Source organism: Clavelina lepadiformis, chromosome 8 (assembly GCF_947623445.1).
Source record: "Clavelina lepadiformis chromosome 8, kaClaLepa1.1, whole genome shotgun sequence".
Lineage (NCBI taxonomy): Eukaryota > Metazoa > Chordata > Ascidiacea > Aplousobranchia > Clavelinidae > Clavelina > Clavelina lepadiformis.
This window is the reverse complement of record NC_135247.1, coordinates 6969022-6996529: the sequence shown is the minus strand read 5'-3', so window position 1 is coordinate 6996529 and position 27508 is coordinate 6969022. Positions and strand designations below refer to the sequence as shown.

At 34.7% G+C, this 27508-nt stretch overlaps 3 protein-coding genes across 5 annotated transcripts; 1 reads left to right on the top strand and 2 right to left on the bottom strand.

Annotated features, from left to right (window-relative positions):
• The first annotated feature begins 1130 nt into the window (after positions 1-1130).
• LOC143469559 (uncharacterized) lies at positions 1131-5333 on the top strand. Its single transcript, XM_076967300.1, has 6 exons — positions 1131-1403; positions 1515-1684; positions 1819-1919; positions 2189-2314; positions 3082-3985; positions 4162-5333. Exons 1-6 carry the CDS (start codon positions 1172-1174, stop codon positions 4417-4419), a joined length of 1791 nt encoding a protein of 596 aa, XP_076823415.1. The 5' UTR covers positions 1131-1171; the 3' UTR covers positions 4420-5333.
• Positions 5334-7483: 2150 nt separating this feature from the next.
• LOC143469026 (uncharacterized) lies at positions 7484-15717 on the bottom strand. Its single transcript, XM_076966556.1, has 16 exons — positions 14667-15717; positions 14381-14522; positions 13809-13884; positions 13230-13636; positions 13026-13126; positions 12291-12411; positions 11341-11462; positions 11049-11172; positions 10840-10931; positions 10623-10761; positions 10465-10522; positions 9847-9999; positions 9634-9765; positions 8863-9022; positions 8678-8748; positions 7484-8198 (listed from the first exon to the last, which is right to left on the bottom strand). Exons 2-16 carry the CDS (start codon positions 14496-14498, stop codon positions 7964-7966), a joined length of 2109 nt encoding a protein of 702 aa, XP_076822671.1. The 5' UTR covers positions 14499-14522; positions 14667-15717; the 3' UTR covers positions 7484-7963.
• Positions 15718-15916: 199 nt separating this feature from the next.
• Positions 15917-25253, bottom strand: LOC143469025 (transcriptional protein SWT1-like). 3 transcript variants are annotated; one of them, XM_076966553.1, is made up of 17 exons: positions 25074-25253; positions 24657-24803; positions 24034-24503; positions 22652-22715; positions 22251-22426; positions 21895-21965; positions 21709-21773; positions 21414-21552; positions 21240-21346; positions 20873-21085; positions 20658-20795; positions 20467-20573; positions 20304-20382; positions 19990-20129; positions 19630-19832; positions 19330-19446; positions 15917-17834 (listed from the first exon to the last, which is right to left on the bottom strand). In XM_076966553.1, the coding sequence occupies exons 1-17, from the start codon at positions 25126-25128 to the stop codon at positions 17693-17695; spliced, it is 2433 nt and encodes an 810-aa protein (XP_076822668.1). In that variant the 5' UTR covers positions 25129-25253; the 3' UTR covers positions 15917-17692. The 3 variants fall into 3 exon arrangements, with proteins under 3 accessions (XP_076822668.1, XP_076822669.1, XP_076822670.1); XM_076966555.1 differs by lacking the exon at positions 15917-17834 and adding an exon at positions 17978-18101; XM_076966554.1 differs by lacking the exon at positions 25074-25253 and having other exon boundaries at positions 15924-17834; positions 24657-25065.
• Positions 25254-27508: the final 2255 nt, after the last annotated feature.

Sequence of the window (27508 nt, the reverse complement as noted above, 5' to 3'; positions counted from 1 at the left end):
ACTTTAGGTACCTGGGATGACGTTAAGAAATCACATGATCGCATAAATTTACTTTTTGGTGTAAGCTTCACCAAAGCATCGACTGCCTGTAATATTATATGAATTGTGCTGCGTGGGTTTGAAAAAATGTCACGTGAATAGAAAAGTGCTGTTAAGTGGGAGGACCGATTGCACGAAAATTTCCAGATGGGTCGTTACCTAATAATTAATTTGTTCATTAACAATAGCTGTTTACTCTTTCATCTACATCCATCCAGGCTTAATCTATACGGTATATAGGTTTGTTGGTAAAATACTACAGTAGACTATATATTGCCGTTATTCAGATTAATGCGAACTATCCGAGGATATCATAAAAAAGAGAACTACGATTCAAAAAGCAAAATATCGGTGCCTACTTCAGATAGTTTTGCCACTTTTGGATAGTTAATTGTAGGATAACGATCAATTAGTTTTACGTAGTTCTGGGTCGCATGGTAGATTTTACGCACGTATGGATTTACTTGCCTTCAGCGATGCTTGACCTTGCAAACGTTTCGTTTCAGCGTATAAAGTTATAGTGAGGTGAAGTGATGTTATACTATAGTGATCTTTGCAGCATGTTGTCCTCGTCCACAGGCTAAATAATTTTAATCTTGCTTGTGAGCCTGATAAATAATTTAATCCACTAAAACATGTTTGATTGGTATTTTTTCCTTGTAGTAAATCAATTTGTGCTGAATTACTGCGTTGACAATAACATTTTGTAAGTCGAATTTATAAGAGAGAGAGCTAGACTATGTATTGTAGAAGACGAGAAAAGCTAGACATGAATATTTTCCCCCTTCATTTGAAAGATATAGGCCTACAGTATATGTAACCATGATCTGAAAACTGGTTTGAAGAAGTATGATGTTGAAAGACAGCTTTTACTGTTGTTGTATGAAAAAGTAATTTCTTTTATTCCTTATTGCCTGAAGGGTTTGCCGCACTGGATTTGCCTGTTTTACTTATAAAGCAGGAATTAGTCAACAGTGTGGTTAATTTTATTTTGTGTAACGCGAGTATTTTATAGATTTATCAACACAAAATTTCGAAGTTTTTTAGTTTTCTTTTCTTTTTAATTTTGTAATTTACATATATTTAGGGCTTCCCATAGAGGAAATGCAAATGTGAAAGACATGAAATCAAAATGAGGGTAGTTGAAAAAATGTTTAGTTCTGCCACAGCCGAACCACTGTCTGTGTTAGAAGGCAAAACGAGCAGTGATTCTGTTCCGAAAAACAACTCTACCATTTACGAGAATGCCGTTCCGTCTCCGTCAGACATTTTTATCGGATCTCGGGACGTTTGTATTACGACGCAAGAGATTTCTTTGGTGGTCAATGTGATAACAATATGCGTTGGACTTATAATAATCTTGGGTAATATAAATAAGCAATGTGTATTTTTCATTTTACATTATTCTTTAACCTGGAAATCCAATATAGAAAAATTGATTGTAGTTTACTAAAAAAATGAATATTTTCAAACAGGAAATCTTCTGGTTGTCGTAGTTATTTATCGCTACCCTTCAAGAAACTTCACCGCTCTTAATTGGCTTCTATGTCATCTGGCAACCGCAGATTTGGCCATTGGACTCACCGTGTTTTGGTGGTTTGGAATCGCAGAGATTTTGTTAATCCCTTTTCCCTTGCAACAAAAGGTTAATTTCTTTGTTGTTTTTTTTTTGAATTTATAGTACATTTATTTTTATTTATCTTTACCAACCTGATGCACACCAAACCACTTCATATTCACAGCAACCAGAAAGACTTCACAGCCAATGTTTTCTTGCAGGTTATATTCTATGGGTTCAGCATAGTGTGTGTGATTGCTTCGTTCGAAGGCTTACTGATGATCGCAGTTGATCGTTATCTACTCATACTACACCAGAGGAGGTATAATGCAGTTAATCTGCAAAATGTGCAGTTGTCTCAGCCTTCTAAGGAATTATTTGTTATACTGTATTAAGCTGTGTGACTTGAAATTCACTGTTGGATGTTAGACGTGAAATTCACTGAGATGATTAAATAAAAACCTGATACGTACGTGGAATAAGAGTTTTTTATATATAAGGATATAGCGCACATGCAATACGTATATGTGCTAAAGTTATGAATCGAATAAAGAATCCTTCAGCATATACAGTAGCATGTTATTTTTTTAGCTACCGTACAATACTTACAAAAAAACGTCTCATTCTTTCTTTGGTCATTATGTGGGTTGTACCCATGGCAATTCTGGTAGCTGGTCCCGTCTCCGGATGGTCTTGTGTCAAGAATTGTGATTGCAGGTAAATCGGTTTCTAATGTTTTGATTTGGTTATTTTTGCACTTGCCTAGCAAGCCCGATTTGCTTAGTAAGACGGATAGAGTTACTGAGAAGAAATATTCAAATGGGAAATTTACATGTTGCAACCCCAGAATAAATTCTCAACTTTGTATACGTTAAGAAAACGTCGTCAACGTGGAAAACCCCCTTTTCCAAAAATACAATGCAAGTGATACGCTCATTAGATTTTCTTACTTATATAGTGTACAAAGTCTGCACTAGACCGTAACCAACGGAAGTTTAGACGGTCGTTCACGTGGAACCGTGTAAGAATTGCATCAGGATAATCCCACTATTTCCAAGAAAATAACTGACCAAAGCAAAAATTTGTCAATATAATTTAAACATTTCTAAAATAAGTTAAAAACTTAAGAGATTAAGTTATATATATAGTTTTGGAACCTAACTTAAAATTTGCACAATTTTATGCAGTTAATTTTTTTAAATTTGGTTCTGGTCATCGCAATGTTGAGATTAAGGCATAAGATCCCGTTAATTTGAGTAACCAAGTATATTAGCCTAAGCTAACCAAGCAAATATTGTACTATAGCCAATAATTTAAACCGGCGGCCGGCATTGACGTATATATCAAATACCAGAAGAAAATAAATATTGAAACAGATTTACAGTCTGCCAAAGTATGAACCATGCAAATGAGGAAAATCTTCACGTCATTTGTCTAATTATATATATATAACTGTTACGAACGTGATGAATATTTGTTTGCAGAATACACAATATGCACCCGGATGACATTTACTGTTTTGGCGAAAACTGTTCACAAATACTGCCACCACTCACAAAACAGCAATTGTTGATTGCCAGCGTTATATCCTTAGCGCTTTTTCTGGGGATTTTAGTGCTATACGTAATGATGTTTAAGAAAATACAACAACAATCCAAGAAACTTCAAGCGGCATTGCAGCAAAAGAGAATATCGCAGAGCAGCACACAGACAACTACATCCAGCATCTCTACTTCTGAACATAAAAACTCTCCAACAACTGAAGATAACCAAACTTCCTTCAGACTAGCGTCTCCGACAAAATCGCAATGGCGCCATAACTTAGCAACACTGCCCGAAATGCCATCAGAAAGTAAAAATAAGGTTATAAGATTCAGCTCATTCAATAAAGCTTACGATTTCTCTGATGAAAACGACCACGAGGAGGTACGACGTAATGCTGGCGCAATTGCGGATAATGTTCCAAACAACAGACTGCAGAATAAAGACGCCCAGGCGACTAACAAGAGAGAAGCAGGAATGTACATTAAAATTAATCCAACAAAGAAAAACGGCGAAGATGGGGAAGGTACCACTAATGAGGACAGCACAGTCGAAGTGCGTTTGCGGCCCCGCAGCATACAAACCCAGCGATTAAGATCACCTAACTACCGTAAAAGTGTCACTCAGAGTGTGGTCAGCGTTTTCAGTCAAATAAAATCAACGCGAAAAGCACACAGGCATGGACTCACCAACGCTTCCAGAAAACGTGACGTCAGAGTGATGAGAGCAATGTTTACGATAATGACGGTGTTTGTAGTCACTACGACTCCTTTGATGATTTTTATGTTTTACACTTTTTTCAACAATGATCGGAGCTTGAAAGAAATTTTCAATTACCTTTTCCAAGTAAGTGCTTTATTCTCCATATTTACAGTAGTTATACCAGACATTCGACTTTTTCAAGTCAGTAAAAAAGTTCCACAGTGTTAATTGCTTTTGATACCGGCGTGTGGATATAAATTTATAATGGATCCTGGTGCTAGTCATTACACATATAAAATTTTGTAACCATTTTGTTCCAGGTAATAACCCTGAACTCCATGCTCAATCCATTTCTTTACTTTTGGCGAATACCGCATTTAAAAGCAAAACTCTACCGATTCTTGCGAGTCCATTACAGGAAAAACAGTGGAATGCTCGAGTCAAACGAAAACGGCCTCAGTCGCCCAACGAACCTTATCGGCACTATGCGGCCAGTCCAGCTTCAAGCGAAAGCTGGAACAGTGGGACTTCCGACGCAAACGAATAACTTAAAACATCTTTACCCAAAGCATCTATAACTTTCGTTCTTTTTTGAATCACTGTTGTTTTATAGTTAGGGTTGCCATACGTCAGGATTTTCCCTGACATGTCAGGGAATTTAGTGTTCAAATCTGCGTCAGGGCGAAATGCTAAAATGTGCTTAAAAGTCCGGAATTTGTTAAAATTGTCTTTTAGTCCAAGTTTTTCTAGGTTGCCACCTTTTTTCTAACTTTTTCTAGGTCGCGAACATTCTCAGCTCACAAAAACTCTCTGCTTTAAATCTGTCTGCAACTCGTTTATGACGTAATTTGTTTACTACCTTTTAAGATGAACAGCATTAGGGTTTGGCTTATTCTAGTCGTTGAAGTCGTTTATGCAATGTTGCATCTGTGACAAAGAATTTACTGCACTGCCAGCACATAAGAAATGGTGCAGGTATTTTCAAAAGTCAAAAAACGCTGAATGTCACTCACAATTACTAAGGGTTGCCCAGTTGTTCTTTGCTGTGGCGCCACACAACGCAAATGTTGAGCGGATGTTTTCAGTTATGCAGAGTCAGTGGACAAAAGAAAGAAATAAGATGACCAATGAAACAATGAAAGGATATTTAACACTTCAGTACAACTTCAAAAGCATGTCTTGTGGGGAATTTTATGTGTTTTTGAAGTCCAACAAGAGCTGGTTGAAAAAAATCAAATCTTCGGAAAAAAACGATTGGTATGAGGGAGAGTAGAGTATTGTTTTTAAACTGCTATACGTTCATTACTTGTAATTACCTTGTAAAGCGTAATTTGTAAAAATTCTTTGCTAATTTTCGTTTTCATAAATGTAACTGTTTAAAAGAAAACTTGCATTCGAGTATTGCAGTGCAACATTTCTTTGCTGTTTTTGTATTGTTTCGTGTTTATCACAAAAAAGCAATGGCGGCAATGTACTTTGGTAATATTCTAAAGTTAGTCAATGCAACTGAGGTAAATTTGTCAGGGATTGCGCATTATCAAATATGGTAACCCTATTTTATACAAGTATAGTTTTCGATACGATTTTCATGAAATCTTTGCGCAAAGCTGTTCTTGTAACATTTTTGAAAACAATATGACCGACGACTTTATAGTTTCTGTTTAGCGCAGGGGTGTCAAACTCAATCGCACCAGGGGCCAAATCTCAAAACTTATTTAACGCCGCGGGCCGTAAGGATGATAACTTATTGAACGTACATGAATTGGAACAGGCAGCGAAACAACACCAAGTGTTTGATGTTTAAAGCTCGGTTTATTATTCTTCTTCGAATACAAGTCCAACAAATATTGAAGAAAAAAAGTAAAAATACGTCACACTCAATAATATACCCTACCATGAAATAGAATAAAAGCTTACCTACCACGAAGTAGGTTTATTATTGATAACAAGGCTTTGGGAAAACCAGCGTATTTCACGGAATTTGGGCCGCGCAATCAGTTGGAACAACATGAATTGAAAAATATTTTATTACGTCTGTGCTGCATTGTTTGATGTTTAAAGAAGCCGTTCTCAAATATGAGCACAAAGTAGACCGATAAAATGAATATGTAAAAAATGAATATACGCGGCTTACGGTATGCTATATAACTATAAGCTCATACGCAGAAATGCAGCAATAAGATTCTGTCAAAGACGGCCGTAATACAGGTAGCCTGCATCAAAAAATGTAAATGAAACCAAGCATTTGAAAGTTAAAATTAGAAATAGCGTTAGAAAGTTTGGCCATATTGAAAGGTGCCGTACTATTAGACTTGCCAAAATTAAACTGAGGCTGCTGAATAAGAGCAGTTTTGACTAGGATATTTTTACTTATTCTTCTGTTGCAGCCCAGGTTACAAACGATAAAATAAATCTATTTATTCTATCGTATGATGGGGCAATTGCTGTGCCACTGAATTGTGCGATTTGTTTCTTGCTTGAAAAAAGTAAGTTATACTGTGCAATGATCTCACGGGCCGGAAATAGTTCAATGTATGAAATAAGTACGCGGGCAAAGTTTTATTGTAAAGCGGGCCGGATGTGGCCCGCGAGCCGGGAGTTTGACATGTATGGGTTAGCGGAACAATACTGTGATAGTGTTTGTAAGAAATTGTTATTGCTGATGTGTTGGTCGCTATACTAGTTACCCTGGTAACTGCTTGATCTATCCTCGCCATCACCTCCCTAACTGTTACACCACCTAATGGGGACACAACATGCTTAACTTTAATAGCCCAAAAATTATTACAAGATGTTTCTTGATTAAATGATTACTGCTCCCTTTAATCTGGTGTTGTACCGTTATCATTATGATTGACTTACTAAGGTCATTCGAATAAACCATCAGTCGTGTATGGTCGCTCTGTGTGAGCTCATTCTAAATCATAGAATTGTAAGATACATCAGAACATTACAAATACTAGACGATCCTTTTACCAAGTAATTTCACCAAACCTAAATGAGTTGAAAAAATGTTAAGGGCTTACTATTGCTTCAGCATCACAACTGACTTTTATGCGATACGAACTTTTATTTTTGCGTAATTGTGGATGGTTTTATGCAGGGTTGCCATACCGTCCTTATTTGTAAGATTTCTCCTTATTTTGAAGGTCTGTGTCTTGGAAAAGATTTTTTTTCTAAGAAATGTCCTTATTTTTGTCTAGTTTTAGGGCAGAGGTTTGCATTTTGAGCATTTCGACACTTTTAGGATACCACTTCGGAGCAAAGAGAGACCAAAATTAAAAACATGCAAATAGTGTCTCGTTTTTTTTTGGTAACATTGATTGCCTCGTTTAAGGTTTTATTCTTCTGTTGTTTCCTGATTGCTCTTATTTTTGAGTCCAGATCGACGGTAACCCTACTTAATGCATAAAAAACTGCTAAAATTACTTTGTAAACGTACTACTTTTTTGGGAACGTAAGTTTGAGTGGCTGCATGCTTATTTATGTAGGGTTCTTGAAGTAAACATGTCGTTTTCATCTCAGTGAGCACAGTGAGTTTTCACAACTAATAACATTTCTTAAAATAAAATGTTTTCAAAACATTAGAATATACGTCTTGTTTTTGTAAGGTCACTCTTCTAATCATAAACCCTTAAAACATAAGTGCATGAACAGATGTTCAAATCAAAACACACGAAAAACAAATAACCAAACAACAAGCAAAAAATTTACATGAGAGTTATGAGTTATATGTAAAACGTAGTTTGAAGGAAAGAATATGCATGTAACTTAACCATGTTTTTGCAGTACTAAAAACGTTACTAAACAAAACTGGAATCTCCTCAAGATTGCTAATGCTACATTCCACTTACGTAAATTTTGTACACTTTCCATATATACGCTATATTTAAACATATGCATGCCTTTTTGTATTTCTTATTACACTCACTGTCATCTCGGATTTTATCTTTTCTATTTGTAATATTCAGACGCAAAGTATGTTATTTACAGTATACAAAAACATAAACTATATCTCTACAATAAATATAAGATATAAGCAAAACGTTTAAGTTCTAAAGCTTTCATCTCTTTTTCAGTGATTAACCCAACAAATCAATGATAAGAAAAGATAACTACAATTTAAATAATCGGACTTCTGCTTCTCGACGAGCTAGAATTTGGCCGTAGAAGCAGCGGGGAATTCGACGCAGATTGTTTGTTGCTGCTAGTTATGGAACCCGATCGTGATCGAGGTCTACCGAGCATTTTTTGGTCGTATGTATCTCGGTCTTTGTAGCCCATCACGTAACCGAGTTGGGAATCATGAACTTCAAATTTGTCTTCGATTCCCAAACCTCGTCCTTGTTCGTCAAACCTTTACCATTAAACAGGATGAAAATGTTAAAAGTCTTTCGTTCGTAGTAATTGACATTTTCATACTGTAGATACGCGCGATACGGTTTAATTTTATTTGAAAACAATGAATTGCATCATTGAAGTGGTTAACATTATGCTAAATAGTTTGCGTACACGTGGTGGTAACTAACACAAAAGAAAAACTAAAAATTATTATATCCTGATAAAAGAAAAGCCTTGTAAGCTTGGTAAGCTAGAAGTAGGCTAATAGCCATGATGGGATGTTGCAATCATCCAAAAAGAAAAGTAAGCTACAATTGAATAAATAATCATCAAATATTTTTTAAAGAATGTTGAAAGTTCCGCAATTATTCAAACATATTGAATCCTTTGTTACGGGTATACAACGAGCAATCATATAATAATCAAGTTGCATGTCACCGTCCTGAAGTCAGCTTTGTACATCAAATTTTACAAGTTACAAATTTAAGGCCATACCTTATTTTATGTGAAACTGGGTACAGTGTATGATCTGTCATTCTGTTTACATTGCCAGTTCTGGACGTGCCCTATGCAGAGAAGAAAAAATATTACGTAGAGTAAAGCATAATGACTAATTTTTAGCAACAAACTAGTCTCAAACCAACTCTTGCCAGCACATATATGTGTGCCATTGCACTTACCGTGATGCCGATTAGTTCTGGAGCTTTTCCGATCACTTGTTGATAAATCATTTTCCGCCTTGCCCACTCATCTTTAACTTTCTGGGAAAGTCTTCTATCTGCCACTTCATTTAGGCAGTTTGTGAACATTTCAAAATCGATTAAACGAAAGCCTTTCGGTCTGCAAATTAAAATCATTTTATTTGCGGAAATACCAAATTAGAACTTTCATTGATCTTTATTTTTTATCTACAGCATATAGTTATTATACACATGTGCTTCAATGAAGTGTCATGTTCACGTTACGACATGCAATAACGCGAAATTTTCAAAAAGCGTTTCGCAAGAATAGCATTTGTAGTTATTGTGTACACTGTATACAATGTAGCCTATACACGAAGGCTTGAAATTTGTTTCAGTGATATTTTTGTGGTACATTATACCGTAGAACTGCTTACCACAATTAAACAGATACCGGCTACCGTTCGCTGGTAACGGGCAGCCAGATAACCTATATGGGATAACCTTTTTACGCCAGAATAATCCAAATTTTGCAACAAGAATCTCAACAGTATAAATTAAACTTAGCCAACAGATCAGTGAACTTTGTTTAATTAACCAGCTCTACAAATTATCTCAAATATTACAATTTATGACAGCCTTTAATTTTGACAGTACTATATATATGTAAGTTATATATACTATAAATATATTCTATATAGATGATAGTTGGATTATTCAGATTAACTAGCAGTGAGATGACGTTTTGGGAAATATCTTTTTCAAACCTACTTATGCCTTGAAAATATAACGTCCACGTCGCCGACCAAGATGGTTCTGTTGTCTACAAAGTCGCAGTCACGGCAAAGTTTGGCCCAGTTTTTATTATTCATTTCACGACCGTCATTATTCACTTCTCCGTACCTGTAATAACAAATTCACTCAAATTTTTCTCGTTTTATAACAAAAAAAACAACCATGGCTGGGAACGACCTAACTACTTACCTTGCAAACCTAGTGAAAACATTTTCAAGAGTCTCTATTATAGGATGAGGCTTGGGTTTTGCATTAATGTGTGTACTTCTAGGCGTAGGTGATGGGGTTTGTGATTCCGCCATTACCTTTGGAATTCCAGCCCCTTCAATTTCTGTCAAGATTCTGCACATACAAAACAAAAACATGATGATATTCAACGACTGATTCAAAAATGTTGTAAGATCAACGCATATCCTACTGGACAAATGTTTGATTAAATTTACTCATCTAAGACTCTAAAAGCTTTAAACTAAAGCTTTATCAGCAAGCCTTTCAAATTGAATCAAAGATGTGACGGCGAAAAGTCTTCTGTGAACGCGAACTCCGCGATTGTTTAAAAGTATACGGTTTGCGTGGCTTTAATTTAGCTTAAAAAATATAAGCATGCAATAATACTGTTAAATGCATTTTTCTATTGCCGTTAGTTATTAAGTCAAGCTTATCTGTTTTGTAAAACGGCATGATAGGCTACATATTTTTCAAAAGGCAAACATGTGGCAACTAAAGCCAACTGTCACTGTAACTATATGGCAACTGTAAACGGCAACCAAAATCGCCGAAGTAAAGTTACGATTTAAAACAGTATACTTAGGTGTTTTCGGTTTTGGTCTGGGACTGGTTTTGGTTTGGCTTGAAGCATTGCAGGCTGAAAAGCAAATAAAGTAAGCATCATTATGAATTATTATTGACTATGGCCGGACAACTGCGTTATATTGCAAAAGATGGAGGCTATGTTAATTAAGTACATTGCATTCCACGTTCGGTAGAAATGGCTATGCTGCTGGTCTTCAACTTTTTTTTCTTTTTGAGGTCAACTTGAAACCTGGTTGGCTTCTTTGAACGGTAAAAGTCGTCGCTGTCGGTTCCAACGCAAACATCAACCATCTAATAACCACACAAACGTTCGTATTGTTTGACAATACGGAAGAAATGAATGGTAGCCTGAATAATAGCTTACGTTACCTTAATAAAACTTTCAGATAAAATTGGTGATCCTGCGATGGATTTACTTCCTTTGTGTCTCTCGGTTTGTGCAGATGTATTTGTTTTCGGTGCTGGTAACATTGACATGAAGGAACATTCTCTTAATCGTACTAAGTTATATCTGCCTGTATAGCATTTGTAACCTAAAATGAAAAACCGTAAAACTACCATAGAAATCTAAGCAATACCTGGGTCTGTTTCTACAGCTACGTTTGCTTTTGAGCAATTACTGCTCAAATCGTTTAGCACTTGCGTTGTTTTCGTTGATCGATAACATTTGTCTGTATCTGTTCCAACGCATGAATCCACTATCTGCGATAGTAAAATCTTATTTTTTGTTTTAAGGTAACTATCCAATATTCTGCGGATATTAAGCAAAGGTAAACAAGTAATGAAGGTTATATATATGGTCTCTTTCGTATAGATAGGAAATATATTAATTGTAGTTCAGAATGATGCATGAGAACCTAGCAATTTCACCTCTACAAGCATTGATGATAAATTTGTAGCGTCGGCCTCATTTGATTTTGTTGTTTGTTTAGAAGGTTTCTGGTTAATATCAGAACTTTGTGAAGAAACAGATGATTTTCGTTTTTTTGTAACTGAAAGAAAAAGTGTTATTGAGTTCGGGTAAAAACCTCATAAAAATATAAAGCAAACGGTTTTAACTGCATAGATGAATGGATCCATGGATGGACTTTGGAGACTCGCATGGCGTTGAATAGGTTTCTACAATACAGTGCCCATAAGACAGTGGGGCCGAAAAGCCTCTCCACTTTTAACAATAAATGATTGAAAATGGGATGATCGCCAAACCGGAATCTTCGGTCGCGCCACAGTCCACACAGGGCCCTATTTAGGGTATTTAATGGGGGTGGGGGACATCTTCATTCTTTTTCATTCATCGTATTTTCTTGTTTGCGACTCGTTAGCAACTATAACTATTACAATGTTAGGTTCTATATGAAAACTCCTGTAATGTTATAAAACAACGAACATAGCCAAGTACGTAATTAGCTCAAGCACGGCATTTTGCGCGTCATTCCGGTTGTCAAGCATTGTGAGAAGGTTTTCGATTTCGATTTTTCATATTTTCCAAAAAAGTTTTCCCACCCTCCTCAACACAATTATAAATACGCTTACTTTAAAAAATGTTTCGTAATCGCTGACATTAATTACGCACGAATAATTCCATCCGCAAAAAGGAATCTTTGACAAACTGCTCAATTATACAGCTATTCTTTGACTATATTAATTTATGCCAAACTCAAAACTAACCCGAATTTTCACGAATTTTTTAAAATTTAGAAGTCAAACAAAATTTAAGTTTTTATGATAGTATATCTCACACAATGGCTGTATATCACGGCACGGGGTATTTACATGGCCCCATGTTAAGTTAAATACAAAAGAATGGAATTTAAATTTACCTGGTTCTGTTCCGACTGCCATATCACATGTTTTTAAATTCTTTTTACTGCTATCAAGGCCAGGTTTTCTTGAGGAATGGTAAAAACTGTCGCTGTCAGTTCCAATGCAAGCATCGACCACCTAAATGTAGAATTTCATTCAAAAAACTTTCTTCATATATAACCAAGAAAAAATAAAGTTCATAGCAAGTAGCCTAAGTGTAATAAAAAAAACAGAGAAAAGTTAAAAGTTATCAAAGTTAAATAGTTCTAGATTCGATCATAATTATCATATTCTTTTGGTAACCGTATACAATATATGGCTATTGGCAAATGTATATTCTAATATGTCTTTAATTTGGAACTAGAAGTCACTAAAATCAGGTATTGACCAACAAGTCATAACAAAAGTCCTTAAATCAAGCCTACTGCCTGAGCTGGCGATCTTCAAAGACTTTATGAACTAACAGATTATTTATAGGTATTTATTCAAGGTATATAGCTATAGCTTAAACATACTTAATTAATCACGATAAAACCTAAAAAGATGATGTATAGGCGGTATATTATGAAATGACTTTCAGTTGTAAATTATTTAGTCGTTTTTGCTATAACAACCAAACTTTTCTATTTGGTTAAAATACAAAATGCTTGGCATGTGTTAAGCTACGAAGTTAATTTTGTTAATATCGTTATTTGATAAATCAAGTCGAAAAACTAACTGATATATAAGCAAAAACTTTTATAAGCATTTACTTCATACGCATTTAAACTTGTAGATGCATTTTTTATGACACTCTCTTGGTTTGTCAATAATCTTCCCGTTGATTTCAGCGTAGTAACATTGGCGAGAAATTCTAAGAACAAGCTTTACGTTACAAAGTTTGAATTGTAATGAACGAATCGACGTATAAAATCTACTCAGGATACCCAATGATTTTGATGTAAAGTTTCTGCTACCTGTATCTGGTGGTTCTTCATTATTTTCTGATTCCAAGTCCGAATCAAATCCTCCAGATTCTATCCTGCTCGACGACGATATATTTTCGAAAGCACTGGATATAATACGACGCTGCAAAACTGGTGACGCAAGCGGAGAATATCGTGACATCATGGGGCTTCCCCGGCGTACAATGAAGTCAACAGCACTTCGGTTCGGCGAAGGGCAGCGCTGGATGGTTTGAACTGGAGAGACAAGGGCTGTGGGGCCTATGTCGCCGATGGCATTTCTTCTGGGAAAACCAGAATTGTCATTGTTTCGGTAACCCGAGTAACTTGGAAAAATTAAGGTCGACCTTGCCGCAGAGTTATTTTGCTTGTTGATTGTATTCACCGCTTCAGATTCTTGCGTGGGCAAATCAATTATGCTAAATAAAATGCTTTGGGTTAATCAAATATAGGCCTATTTTAAGAAAGTTTAGCTAAATGGTAATGAGCAATCTTGTCGAATTAAAAATGAAAAACAGCACAAAAGGAATTGATTGTTTTGAGATATTAGAGATCGACCTTTAGTTACTTTAAAGGAAATACGCGTTATACCTTTCTATGAGAGGGATTCTATCTTTAGAATAAGAACGCACAGGTTGGTCGTGTAATGGATCGACGTTTACCGAACCTGAAAATATCCGTTTACAAAACAAAAGCATTAAAATATAACGTCCAAACCATTATGAATTGTTTGCTGATAATACCACAAATAAAGTTGGGCTCAAGACAAAGAATGTTGGGAAACTGCTGGTATTAAGCCTAAATTATCAGAGTTAGTAAATAAGAAAATAATAAGACATTCCTTTCAATCACGTTAAGCCATTTCTCCCACACTATTTGCGCAATGTGACGTAGTGAAGTTTACGTCATTTGGCGACACAACGAAAAGTGAGACAAGTTGTTTAAATAAGCCTTTAACGAATTGCAAATGGCTAGATAGGCATGAACAAAATTAAATGGAGTTTTAAAGTTATATCAAATAAAATTTCTAAATATACAATGCATATATGCATTATACTTTAGCTTAGCCTAAAGCTATAAAACACAGTAAAATCGAATTATAAAATGTTACATGGTAAAAAAATGAAATTATAAAACAACATCGTATTTAGTTTTATTTTTACCTTGTGTTCCATTTCCTACTCCAATATTTTCGGTAATAAGCATTTGGTAATTGGAAGGATTGGGACCAATATTTTCCTTCACGGCAACAACGTCGCCTTTTGAGCAACAACTTCCCATGATTCGCGATTTGATTTTTTCTGCCTTTTGAAAAAACTTCCTAACTTTTAACTATACTCGGTATACTTATAGTCTTACTCTCTTCAGCATTCTACTAGTCATTTTTCAACAAAAACAACATAAACTCAATTACGATCATTATCATAAAAGTATAGCACTTTTTTATACCTTAAGAGCTACGTATACTTGCGACAGCGATAAACTGAGGAAAATCGCTCCACACTTTCCCTGCGATCTAGTATCACAGCCTCCTGCAATTGATCAGCAAGCTAAACGACCATTACCCAGAGACTGGCGCATTTTTATGTACGAAGGTCTATCTTAATGTGATTTGTTTGACATCGTGTTTAACAACACGTTGAATTAGTGGGTCAGGATAGTGCTTCATATTGGGCCATAAATACCTGCTAGTTATTAAACCTTGTCTTGGCAACGCTAGTTGCTCATAAAATAAATATTTGTGGCTGAATTGTTAGTTAAGCCATTACAGCTTGCTCGTTTAATTTTTACTGTACTTAAAGATGTACCTTTCTTAAAGACAAAAACATCTTGTTAAAAACAAATTAAAAACGTCAAAACAACGAGCCAGGGGGTAAAACACATCTCTTTTAAATTCCAAAGTCTTGAATTGTTGCACAGATACATTACTGATTGAAAGCCTTGGTTATTTTTTATAACGTAAATAATGTTAACACAAAATGACGGCGTGGCACCTGCAGAAAATCTTTTGCTTCTGTACTAAATTCGAATTTAGGCTACAGCTCGAAATGAAAGGGATAAATGTGTTGTAGCCTGTATACCCAATGATTTTGCATTGTTATAAATAGTTTAAAATCATCTTTTAAGCTGTACATTGCGCCCAGTGTTATACCAGCCATTGATCTTTTACGGCGATGTGATAATTAGCAACGTAAAATAACTTATACCGAAAATACAAAAGGTTCCAGATAGAAATTACATTAGATCTTAGCTTAATCCCTGATCTAATTGCTCATCTCCTTCTCCAGCTTGAAGTAAACTTTTTTTTGAGAAGTGTTATTTACCCAATCGGACGACTGGCCACCAAAACTGTCCTTTCTCATCACGGCTTTTGCGAATTCATCATCGATATGCAAATAAACGATGCTATCATAATGGAAGTTTGGACAAAATGACATCCAAACAAGTGACAACACTGTCCTGTAACGTCCCACTGAATGCGAATAATGGGATAATAATAATTTCCAGTCGCAAACAACCGAAGAGATGCCAACCGGTTCTAGCCAAGTAATATTGGATGCGAAAACACAAGAATGGTTCCGCTGCAGTGAATTTTGACAATTGGAAAAAATTGTTAATCCACTTCGCGTGGTTATACAACTATTCGAACAAAAACATTTATGCCGTACCATGGAAATAAATCTATTACCCGAAAATAATTAATCGATGCAGGGACGAAATATAGAAATAACACAAAGCGAAAATGATCTGGAAAAATTACGGCAAAACAGAAGGTTGAAAAGGTCTTGGTCAACAAAAAGAAAAAGGATGTTTGTGAAATAGTTGCAAGATGCAAGGGACACCTTACGCAATGTTTTCACAGCAGCATATTGCTTTGGAATGACTTATTAAAAACAATAGTAATTTGTAAGTTTTTCCTTTGAAGTAACGTTAGTAAGTTTAACGACATTACTTTTCTGGATATTCTGAAAAACTAACATTTATAATTCTTAAAAGTTTATCCTATGCTTCAAAACTCAGCAAACACCCTCTCGCATTTGTGTGAAAAAAGAAAAGTACAGGCTATTTAAATAAGAATGGAAGTTTTATGAAACTTCAGAAATAAATGAAAAACATTGCCAAGATAACTTAATGCAAAAAAGCACCTTTAATAAATCACGCAACACTTTGCACATGTTTCATTCCTTGAGAACAACTTTACTTATTTTATAAGGCCGATTGCTATTTCTTTATCAAAATAAACGTTTTACAATTGCATTAAGAAATTTGATTTGCATGGGTGCAATTTCTAGGAACCATTTATGACTTCTTAAATGTAAAACTCAGAAGCAAGGTTTTGAAATTACTAAATAGAAAAGAGTATGATAAAGAATAGCTGCAAAAAGTTACTTAGTTTAAATTTAATTCAGATAGTGAAAAATATCGAAGATCTAGTAAAAGAAATGTACTTAGAATTATCTCTATACAGAAATAACAAATGAAAAAAAACATAAATTCAATTCTATCCAAGCCAACACAAAATCGAATTTAACCAAAATTTTTAATTACTGTTACAAATACCGCGATAGCATACAGACTGCATTATGGTAAAATCACTTCACACATAGTGAACACTACTACATGCTATGATGGTAAGCTTTTGAAATGATAATTGTTTTCAAAATTTTTCAAGAAAAATTATGTTTCTAATGCTGCAGTTTGGCTGAAATATATGGTGTGATAAGATTTGGAAAAAGGATTTAAAGTTGTTAAAATCTTATTGCATGAAGACAAAGTTCGGATATGCAAATGCATATAACTAAACAGTTAGGATATGGTTGAGCAAAAATGTATTTAAACATAAAATATCTAATGTAATAACTTGCATAAGAAATTCTTCAAAGAACATGCTTGTGCAATTACACTGACCTGTTACGCATTTTAGACGAAATGCATTTTAAAACTAGTAATGCTAAAAATTAGAACGAGTTTACATCAAAAAGTACAAAAGTAATTACATTCGCTGCACTTAATGGTTATGAGACCTTATGTACTTTATTAATGTGAAAAAACAACATTAAATATTCTAAGCTTGTATGCTTTTTAAACCATCATTTAGGTGATAAGGAAAATAGCAACAGAAATGGACCGTTATCTAATACAAAGTTTAATGAATGTACTTGTACTGTATTTGTAATTCGGTTATGTGTAGTGTTTCCAAAATTTACAGGCAATCATTTCAAAAACCTGGGTAATCATAGCAACAAAGAAGCGCAATAACAAAAATAAACCAAGCAAAAACCAACGAAAACACAGAAAATCAACCAACCAAATAAAAAAATAAATAAGTTATGGATTAAAATACAACACAAAAGCAAGTAATTGTGTAAAAATATTTTCAGGGAATGTATCTGTAACAGAAACGTTTGTGAGTGTAGAAGATTATCACCAGATGAAAATAGATAGATGTAGATAGCAATGAAAATTCACTGACATTATCTAGAGCTTATCTGTCTGATATATGCAAAACATTCCTTCAAAACATTACAGACTGCACGAAGTTTTTCATAACCAACAAATAGCTGAGATCGTCCTTCTGATGCTTTTGAACAATGCTGCACAGTGCTTGGTGAAATACTGAAAAGTTATGTTGGCATCAACATCCATATTTTGTTTCTTAATGAATTAGGTTTCAAACAAAATTTAGAATGTATATTATATATATAAATGTACATTAAGATGTTTATTTATCATTTACCATCTTTGAAGTGAAAATCGTTTGGAGTCCACTTAGGGCCTAGGTGATAATTTTGGCACAATGGACAAGTCTAATGTTTTTGGATTTATGGCACCATTTTGAAGTTTTGACATGGATGTTTGGTGATATTTTAGCAACTGATTGAACTAGAATAACGAACAGTATGTCAAAAGAATGATAATAATGACTGATTTCCTATACCTACTCCATATATTTTGACTGCACTTCTCTAGAACGCAGTGTATTTAAAGAAAAACCTAAATTTTAACAAACTTTATGTGCTATTTGGCATATCAGTTGAATTGCTTATTTAGAAATAGCAAGTGTAACTTTGATAAGTTACTTGTTGCAATAATTTTCAATTTTAACACCCTTATGTATATCTTTGAAATGCAAACAGGAATAAATCTGTGAACTTGTGTTGAAAATAGAATAAAAATCTCATTTTTTTAACAGAGCATATGCTCACCACATACATGTTTTGATGCGATCGGTGTTGACAATTAGGACACAGAAGTAATTACCCTTTGCATTATTTGTAATTTGTTAATCTGGAGCAATGGTTCCCAAACTTTTCCTACTTGCAGACCCCTAGCTGCGATCATTCCTTTGTCGTTGACCCCAACTACAAAATTATTATATAATAGGCTATTTATAAGGAATTAGAGTATAATTCCTGGATCTTTGGCATCATATTTGCCAAATCCCAGGGATCCGGGGACCCAGGTTAGTAACCACTGATCAGAAGTAACAGTTATCAATAAAAACAAGGAATTGATTTCCAACAGCTTACAGAAAAAAATTTTTTTTCCATTACCTATGTTGCATTGAAATTCTACTACTGCATTTTCTTGTCCTTTTTTCCAGGTGCAGTACTACAGCTAACGTCATCAAGACAATGTAACTTCACCATTTGTATGCCTAAACTTGAGAGAAACCAAATATAGCATTGTAGGTTGGACGGTGATTTGATACATTTGCCTAAATAGCCTGGTGAAGGCCAATGGTCAGATCCAACATCCAATCACAATGTTCACTACCTTTACTTGTTTGTGAACAGTTAATTAAACAAGGGGTTTACCTATTTAGTTATATGCTGAAATAATCAGCTAGGCAAGAGATTTTGTAAACTGTTTGATTTTGAACAAAATAATCCAATAGAAAATGTTAGACTACAGTACGATGCTACAGCACTTAAAAACTTTCTTTGGAAATAGGGTTGGACTACCCAGATATCGGTCATCTAAAATATCACCAGGGCAAGCGCCAAACAACTTTCAATGCAAAAATGGTGAAAAAACTGAAACATCCTCATAGACATACACATAGAAAATGTTGCAAAAAGACATTATTTTACAGCAAAACTGTACTTACCTTTCTAAATTAGTTTGCATGGAAAAGGCTTGAGTAATAGTCCAAAGTGTCTGAAGCAGATCAAGACAGTCAGGAAGTTGAGGTAGTGATGTTTGAGTTTTGCAAGCCGACAAAAATCTAAACCACAATCTTTGGTTTCAGATGATATCAAACCACTCTCACTTTACTGAACACTAAGAAAAGCATTCTATATAGTTCTATAGTTCATTCTATAAGCTTTAGCATTTGGCAGGAATTTAAAACTGGATTTTATATCATGCATTATGTAAAAGTATGAACAATAAACTGCATACACAGTACCTTTCCAATGCATTCAAAAGACCTTCCATCAATTGCATAAGCAGTGGAATGACCTGGATGGACATTTCAGGTGTGGGAACACCATCAAAAGACGCTGCTAGTTGCTGCTGAAGTTCTACAGGAGCGTGCTCAAATGCAGGGGAATTAAGGAAGTTAACACTTTTAAAAATTGCAACACAGTGTACAACCACTGATGCCCATATCTACAAAAGCATTAAAAAATCAGTGGTATCATGATATATTTTCAAAAAAACAAAATGCAGCATAAAATTCACACCACATGTTGAAATAAGAACTTAAACATCAAAATTTGATACCGTAGATAATGAGAGGAAAAAAATGAACATAAGTTATGTTAACCTGATCTAGCGCTTGCCAAAATATCTGGCAATGTTCAGGTGAGGTTGCTTGCGCCATATCCACATTATACATTTCGATTTCATATGTACTGGCATCCTGATATACAGCAGGGGTACTTGCCACAACATTGTCATCATGACCTTTAACACAACAGCAATTATGTTATTGATACTATTATTAATATCACGTTTTATTTATAATTATTTATATCAAGCAAAAAATACTCCACAAATTAGAAAGAAAGTTTTGGTTTCAAATATTTTTTTATAGAAGTACATACATTAAGCAAATACATTTAGACAAACTAAATGTACCTTCATTCAGAGGGTTCTTATTGATTGCACTTGATGGTTTTGCTTGGTTTTGGACGGTTTTAAAATCATTGTAATGTTTCTGCAAAGAAAATTGCAGTTAATCGCAATGTATTTCACTCAAACATTAAGGAGATTTTTTTGCATCAAACAAAAACCATCCTACCTTCAGTGTAATAAAGGCATCTTTTATGGGGTTGGACTTAACATAATTTTTTCCAATACCAGTCAGTAGCTGAACTGAACTGTTTAAAAATTCTTTTACAATGTTTCCTAAATAAACCAGCAACACCATTGTCAATGACTCTTGTATAAACAAACAAGTAAACCATATAAACATCTGCTTTTGAAAACCACCTTCTAATTGCACTTTTCTTCTTTGGTGAACCTGGTTAAGATTTGCCAATAAAATATCAACATGGACCAAAAGCAGTCGATCAAGTCCAAGCATATTAAAAACAGCAATCCAGTGTTTCTTTATGCAGTGCAGAACATCTGAAAATGCCAATTCACTTTTGGTAACCCTTTTAATCCTGCTAATGTTTAAAAAATCCATCAAAGATAAATCAAACCATGGAGTTGCCAGGGAGGCTTTCTGTATACGATTTCTTCCCACATATTTTCTCCAAAAGCTTTTTTCATTTCTGCTTCAAGTATGTAAGCAAAAGCAGTTTTACAAAGGTCTTTTAATGAAATGTACAGCTCATCTAGATCTGAGTTTTTGCTTGTTTCGGTTGTGGTCTGTTTTTTGGAATTGATTTTATGTGAACGATGATTAGCGGTTGCTAAAAAATATTATTAAAAACACCAAAAAGAAGTTATTCTTGCTAGTAGTTCAATCTAAGAAACAGTATTAGTTTATGTGAATGGCAGTATCTAACGTCCAAATAAAACAATTAAAAAAAACACATGACATTAATGTGGAACATCACTACCAACCTTCAACATTTTTTTGCTTCACAGTGGAGTCTTGGATGTCACATGTACCACAACTTTGACATAAACTCATGACAGCTTTCATTAAGCTCACATAATTAGTAAATGATCTGAGACAGCAGAAAACAGCACTGCAATATGCATTAGTGTAAAGCCCTACTTTGACTGAGAACGTACCTAAAATGGTTAATCATGGCTTTATTGCACAAGTTGTTGTCTTTACTAAACAGAAGAATCTTATGATTGGTGTGAAGTTGCTCGAAGAAAAAAAGGCATTGCAGTATTCGGTCATCATTCACTTCGACATTCAGGCCCTCTATAACAAAAACATTTAGATGAAATTAAAGCATGGCACCATAAATGTAGATTTGGAAAAATAACAGGGGAAAGTTTACAATAGAAAGTTATAATACACTCGTTACTTTACAACCATGCGCTACAGCATTTGTTTTCTGGTACTAATTATTCTTACCAATCACAGTGGCTGCTTCAATAATGGTTTGACCCCGAATTCCTGGCTTCTTAGCATAAAAGTGTCTGCAAGTTTTAAAACAGTAAAAGCACCACTAACAACTGTTATGCTCTGAATGTAAGCTATTTCGCACAATCTCACGCAAAGTCTGAAAACACCTCTGTTTGAGTATTTGTTCATGCCTACCTGTTCAAATAAGCTACTGCATTTCGAGCTTTCGGAGCTATTCCAGATCGTGTCTTTAAATGATCTAGTTCCTGAATATTCATGAGATAACTTGTTATTATTCTGACAAATACTACAATTTCATTCTTTCACACACACATCAGAGTTTGCAAATTACTACATCTCAGAAGAACATTAAAACACAGTGGTAGCAATACACAATATATGGATAACACTTTCAGCGGAAGGTGTTTTGCAGGAAGCTAAAAAGATTTTTAGCTTTAACTCTTATGTAAAAGGTAATTGTCATTTGAATTACTAATCTGTGAATCTAAATTGTTTGAAAACCACTAGATTGTACTATAACTGCCACAAACCTGTAAAACAACCCAAGGGATAACCACAACAACTCTTCGAAAATTACTACTGGATGACGGTTGCCAATCTGCAAGTTCCTCAATGCTTTTCAGACCTTCAGATGTCATCAAAATATTTGTGTCAACAATAACGAATATGACAAAAGATGTTTGCGAATTCTTTAATTCCGGGATAGCTGGAAATAAATAAAACTTAAGATGAAACAAGAATTTGATCATCATAATATACTGAGGTATCCATGTGGCCACAAAACTAGATACCTTGGTGATTTTGTTTTAACTTGGTATACTTAATTTAAATATAGAAAAATAGTATATTTATGTGTAACATAAATGTGCAATTAACCATTTAGAGCCCAATCAGTGAAACGAAGACAACATATATTTTTGCAATAACATACCTTGTTGTAAAGATATGTCATCCATTTCAACATCAGATTTAGAATTTGGAAGTGCATTAATGCCCTATAAAAAACATAAGAAATAATATCCACTGGCTAAAACATATGAGCATTTTAACTAATTGTGGGTTAGGGTAAGCAGTTACATTTACAATGATTTTATGGGATGGTTTCTCACAACTCACACTACACGCATTCAACCATAGAAGCGCACTTTTGCAAAATTATACCAGGTATAAATTGTATTGGATGCAAAATTGAACAGGGTATACCAGTACGTCACTAAAATAGCTAAAAGTTGGTCTAAATCATGCACAATAAACAGGACAGAGCAAACATATTAACCCTTCGCTTAATGGCTATTATGCTTCCTATATTAAGCAAATGCAAAATTAATGCATAGTAGAGCCTAATTCTTTAGTACGCATGCAAAATTTTTGAGAAATCTCATTTGGTACAGAGCAAATTATATTGAGCTGACTTTGTGGTTGGTTGCTGGTTGCTTATTTATCTTAATGACTCCATTGCACGTTGCCCAATTACAAGTTAAAATTAGTTTTCAAATGGCATTTAGCATACAAAACTTTATCATTGTAGCCAATTGTACTGATTAAAGCAAAACAAAGAATTAAAAGTTCAAAGCATAGAATCCAAATCTGAATGAAAAAATTACTGAATTCACTGTGTGAACAGAGGAACACATTAAATTTTACAAGGATTGACCTGGTTGCCAAACACATTACAGGAAACAATTCTTTCCCATAACATGGGGCCAAATGATAGCATCACATGTATTTTTATTGTATGCAGAAACTTAAACAAACTTCTAAAATTCAGATAAAGTAGGCGGGAAGCTGAGTGAAACTAATCTAAACCTTTAGCATTGCATTTGACAATCACATACACAAGTGTGGTACATCATCAATAAAAATATTCCTGTCAAATGTGCTTAAGAATTACATTAAAAATGAGTGGTGATTTGGGACAATCCACACAACATATAACTTTATATACCTAAGTATAAATTATACATGTCTTATGTATTCAACAAAAACATTTAATAAATCAAAAAGATATTCTACGTTAGAAAGATACACTTTAGACAAAACTGGGAAGCTAAGCAAGTCATCAAAACTTACACAATTTAACATTTTCGGGAAAAATATTTTATGATCATTTTTTTCCAGACTGATTGACAATATTACACTTTAAGAGAGATGCACTTATCATATTAATCCCGGCTAAACCAGAGGAACATATGCGTGCAGTGGTGTGCTTTCGTTTATTATATTAATTACTTATTTTGTATTATGACTGTAATAATATTTTTGTATTATTTATTTGGTATGACTGTAATAAAATAAATACATTCAAACTATTACCTTGTGGAAAATCTTGGATTGAGATTGATTCGGTATGGATTGTACTTTTAAATGTATGTTGTAGGGGTTATGACGATTTTTCTTATGGGTGTTTTCTTTAATTGGTCCGGTGCCTTTACTTTTTGCACTTCGTATTGAAGGATTAGAAGAAGTTGTCTGATCTGTTTTGGGCCTGCTAAGAGGGCCCTCAGTCTGAATGGAGACATTTTTCGAAATGCCAGATGTCTTTCTAATTTGTTTTGTAACCTTTTGGTCACTTTTTTCGTCCACATTTAAACTCTTCCTGTTGATGACTGTTACAGTTTGACAGTGATCAGATGGTTTGCTTTGATTTATGTCAACCTTTGCCTGCTGGCAATCTCTTGTTTTCTTTTTTTTCTTTTTCTTCTTCTTTGATGTTGTTGCACTTACACAATTGTCCAATTTTTTGTTACCTGTGATGCTCTCTTTGCGCTCAGAATATACTTGAGCTACAATATATAAATTATAACAAAAATTGTAATATACTGTATGTTTTCATAAATACTAAAATATTGCATATATATCTAATAAAAAGCTAGAATGTACCAGTAGAACTAAAACCTTTTAGGCTAAATTAGTACCATTGAACATCTAACGCTTACCAGGATGATTCCAAGTAGTCTCTCCAGTTACTTGATTGAAATAAAATATGCGACTTCTGAATTTTGTTGAAAACTGAGCAATCCAGTTCGGTGGCAGGCCTTGCTGCATTTGGACAAGCACTTCTGCTTTCTCTTCTTCATTCATTGCTACTTTGCAAATATTAAGTAATTAGCCAAGTTATCATCAACTCTTTAACGTCCAGCGTTAAAATGATAAGAAAAAAATACCACCACAGAAGTGATGTACTGTATATTCTTACTACTTAATATACTGCCCATTGATCTAATCAAGTACATACAGTGTACATATGTGTAATAGGTAAAAACTTATTACATATAAGTGGTGTATTAAAAAATTTTAGTAACTAATTTTCTGAAGCTTTTTGGAAGCAACATTGGCAATAATTATTATCATACGGTTATATGGTGCTGTGATCCCTGCACAGTGAGTATGCAGGGGTTGGCTGGTCATTTCACATGAACGCCTCTTCAATTTTCTTATGCATTTCAACGAGACAAAACATAGTCAGTAATGTTTCTCGCAACTACATCAATCCCCATCTTATCATCTAACATCAATTCTTCTATTATTTCAATATCTAAAACTTAAAATTAAAAAATACAAAAATTTTCAATTATGTTTACCGCTATTCAATTTGTTTATAATATGAATACCGCATTTCCAGTGTGAATACACAATTCAATACAGTATTTCAATAAAAATGAATTCAAGATAATCTCAAATTAGGAAGGTTTTTTTGGTCAATGATGTAAACATGTAACCAATGCCTCAATACCAATTCATGCCCACTTGGGCTTAAACCCAACCGAAAAGTAGGGCAGTTTTCGACATGAAATCGTGCAAGCAAAGACACATATCTTGGCGTGATGGTGTGCACTGAAATTCTCAATTCCTTGTTTATTTATTTTAAATTTGCATTCAAACAACCAGCTTTTCTTTCTTTGTTATTTATAAATCGACGTGAAGATAAAAAATTTAGCTTGCACGTTAATGAATCTTGTGCGTACAGCTGCCAAACTTTCCACTATGGGGCAAAAACAGACTGACACAGATGCTTAGCTATGACCCAGTATGGAATAAAAGTGTTTGGTGCGCCATACAACGTAATTTTCAAAGACTGGTGGGCAGCAGTAGGCAACAAAAACATGTGCAGATTACATTGCTATGTAAAGTGTACACTCGCTACGTTGTGTACCAGAAAGCTATTTGTTGTGCACCGAACATGCCAGACATGCACAACGCTTTCTTTCCATACAGGGCTATCTGGCTATGGAGCTGTCTGGCTATTGGAATACAATCAATAAACGCACAAGAAGTCGTATTTTTTGTATAACTCCTTTTAAATTTTGGATTATTAACTACATGCTTCCTTTAGTGAAGCGTGAGCATGAATGTTAATATGTGATTTGCAAATAGTTTAATAGGCCCCATTCATTCATTAAAAGTCGTAATGTCTTAGGCCATGCCTCGACTAACCTCTCCTCTACACTGGCCTGCTGGTGATCCACTGTCATTTGCGAAAAAACTTGGGAATTTTTTGTGAATTTAGGGGTTGGCCGACTGTTAAAACGCATTTGTGTGTATAAGCAATTCTAAACTTACCTCCCGGTTTTATTAACTACCAGCAAAAGCCACATTTTGATTCAGAGTAACAAAATTGACAAGTCCGGTTTTGTTTCGTAAATGGGTAATTCCCGTAGTTAAAACTATAATATCAAAGATCAATCGATATACATGGGACGTATTGTATTAATAAATTAATTTATCATGGTTTTATTTGGTATGGTATCATAATTTTTATTCTCGGACTGAGGAAAGTCTTTGCACGGATTAAACTCGGCGATGATTCCTCATTGCTGGAGCCCCGGCCACCTAGCTGAATAATTATCGCGGGGTTTCCTGCAAAGACTTTCCTCAGTTCGAGGGTAAGCGTTATCACTTATCATACCATCCCATACCATCGTCACACATTTTTTATTTCTTTTTTTGACTTTTTTGTAGTATTATTGCTCGAATGTAGAACTGTCCACTCGGTTCACAGAACAGCTGCAAGTGTTGTTAATGCCCCCTTGCCCACGGGCATTACAACGGTATGGCGCTACTCGGTATCGAACATGGAACCTGAGATCCATTTATTGCGAGGCCAACGGTGTCATACCAAATAGTGACCTTCCCCTTTGTAAAGTTATAAATTCATTATATGTCCTGTCATTCACGTAGGGCGTAGGCCAACACCTGTGGCTTGTATACGGTATTTTGTTTACCAGTATACATGTATTCGCTAAAGTTACCATAACATACTAAGTTGATGTTGTCTGAACCGTGTTAACCAAATTTCAAAGTAAAATAAGAAACAGGATATAGTTGGCCACTCTTAAGGTTAACTTTATACTTTTCGCAAGCATGAGTATCATACTATTATCTATCATGCAGGTATCATACTATTCAGTCACTGAATACAGTAGGCGCACGTTTTCCGCTAAGTCAAATTATTTATCAGACAATGAATTTATTACGTCGCAAAGGGGGTCAAAAGAAACCCCATTCTGTAAGTAGTTTTTTGGGCCAAATCATAAATTCAGTTGCTTATTTTGCAGTGCTCTTCAATGTTCTCGTCTCGTCACTCTCGTGCAGCCTGGTCCCATTTAGGTTTTGATTAAGGCGAGCTCTACTTTTGCTCATAGCACTCTGTAATTTTTTCCTCACTGTAATATTCTTAGAAATTGAAATCCGTATTCCCCGCTGTATCGACATTTTTTGACGAAACAAAGTAATCCAGATTAACAAGGCCTGAGTGTAGGCTCTATATAATTTTAAACATCAACAAAAG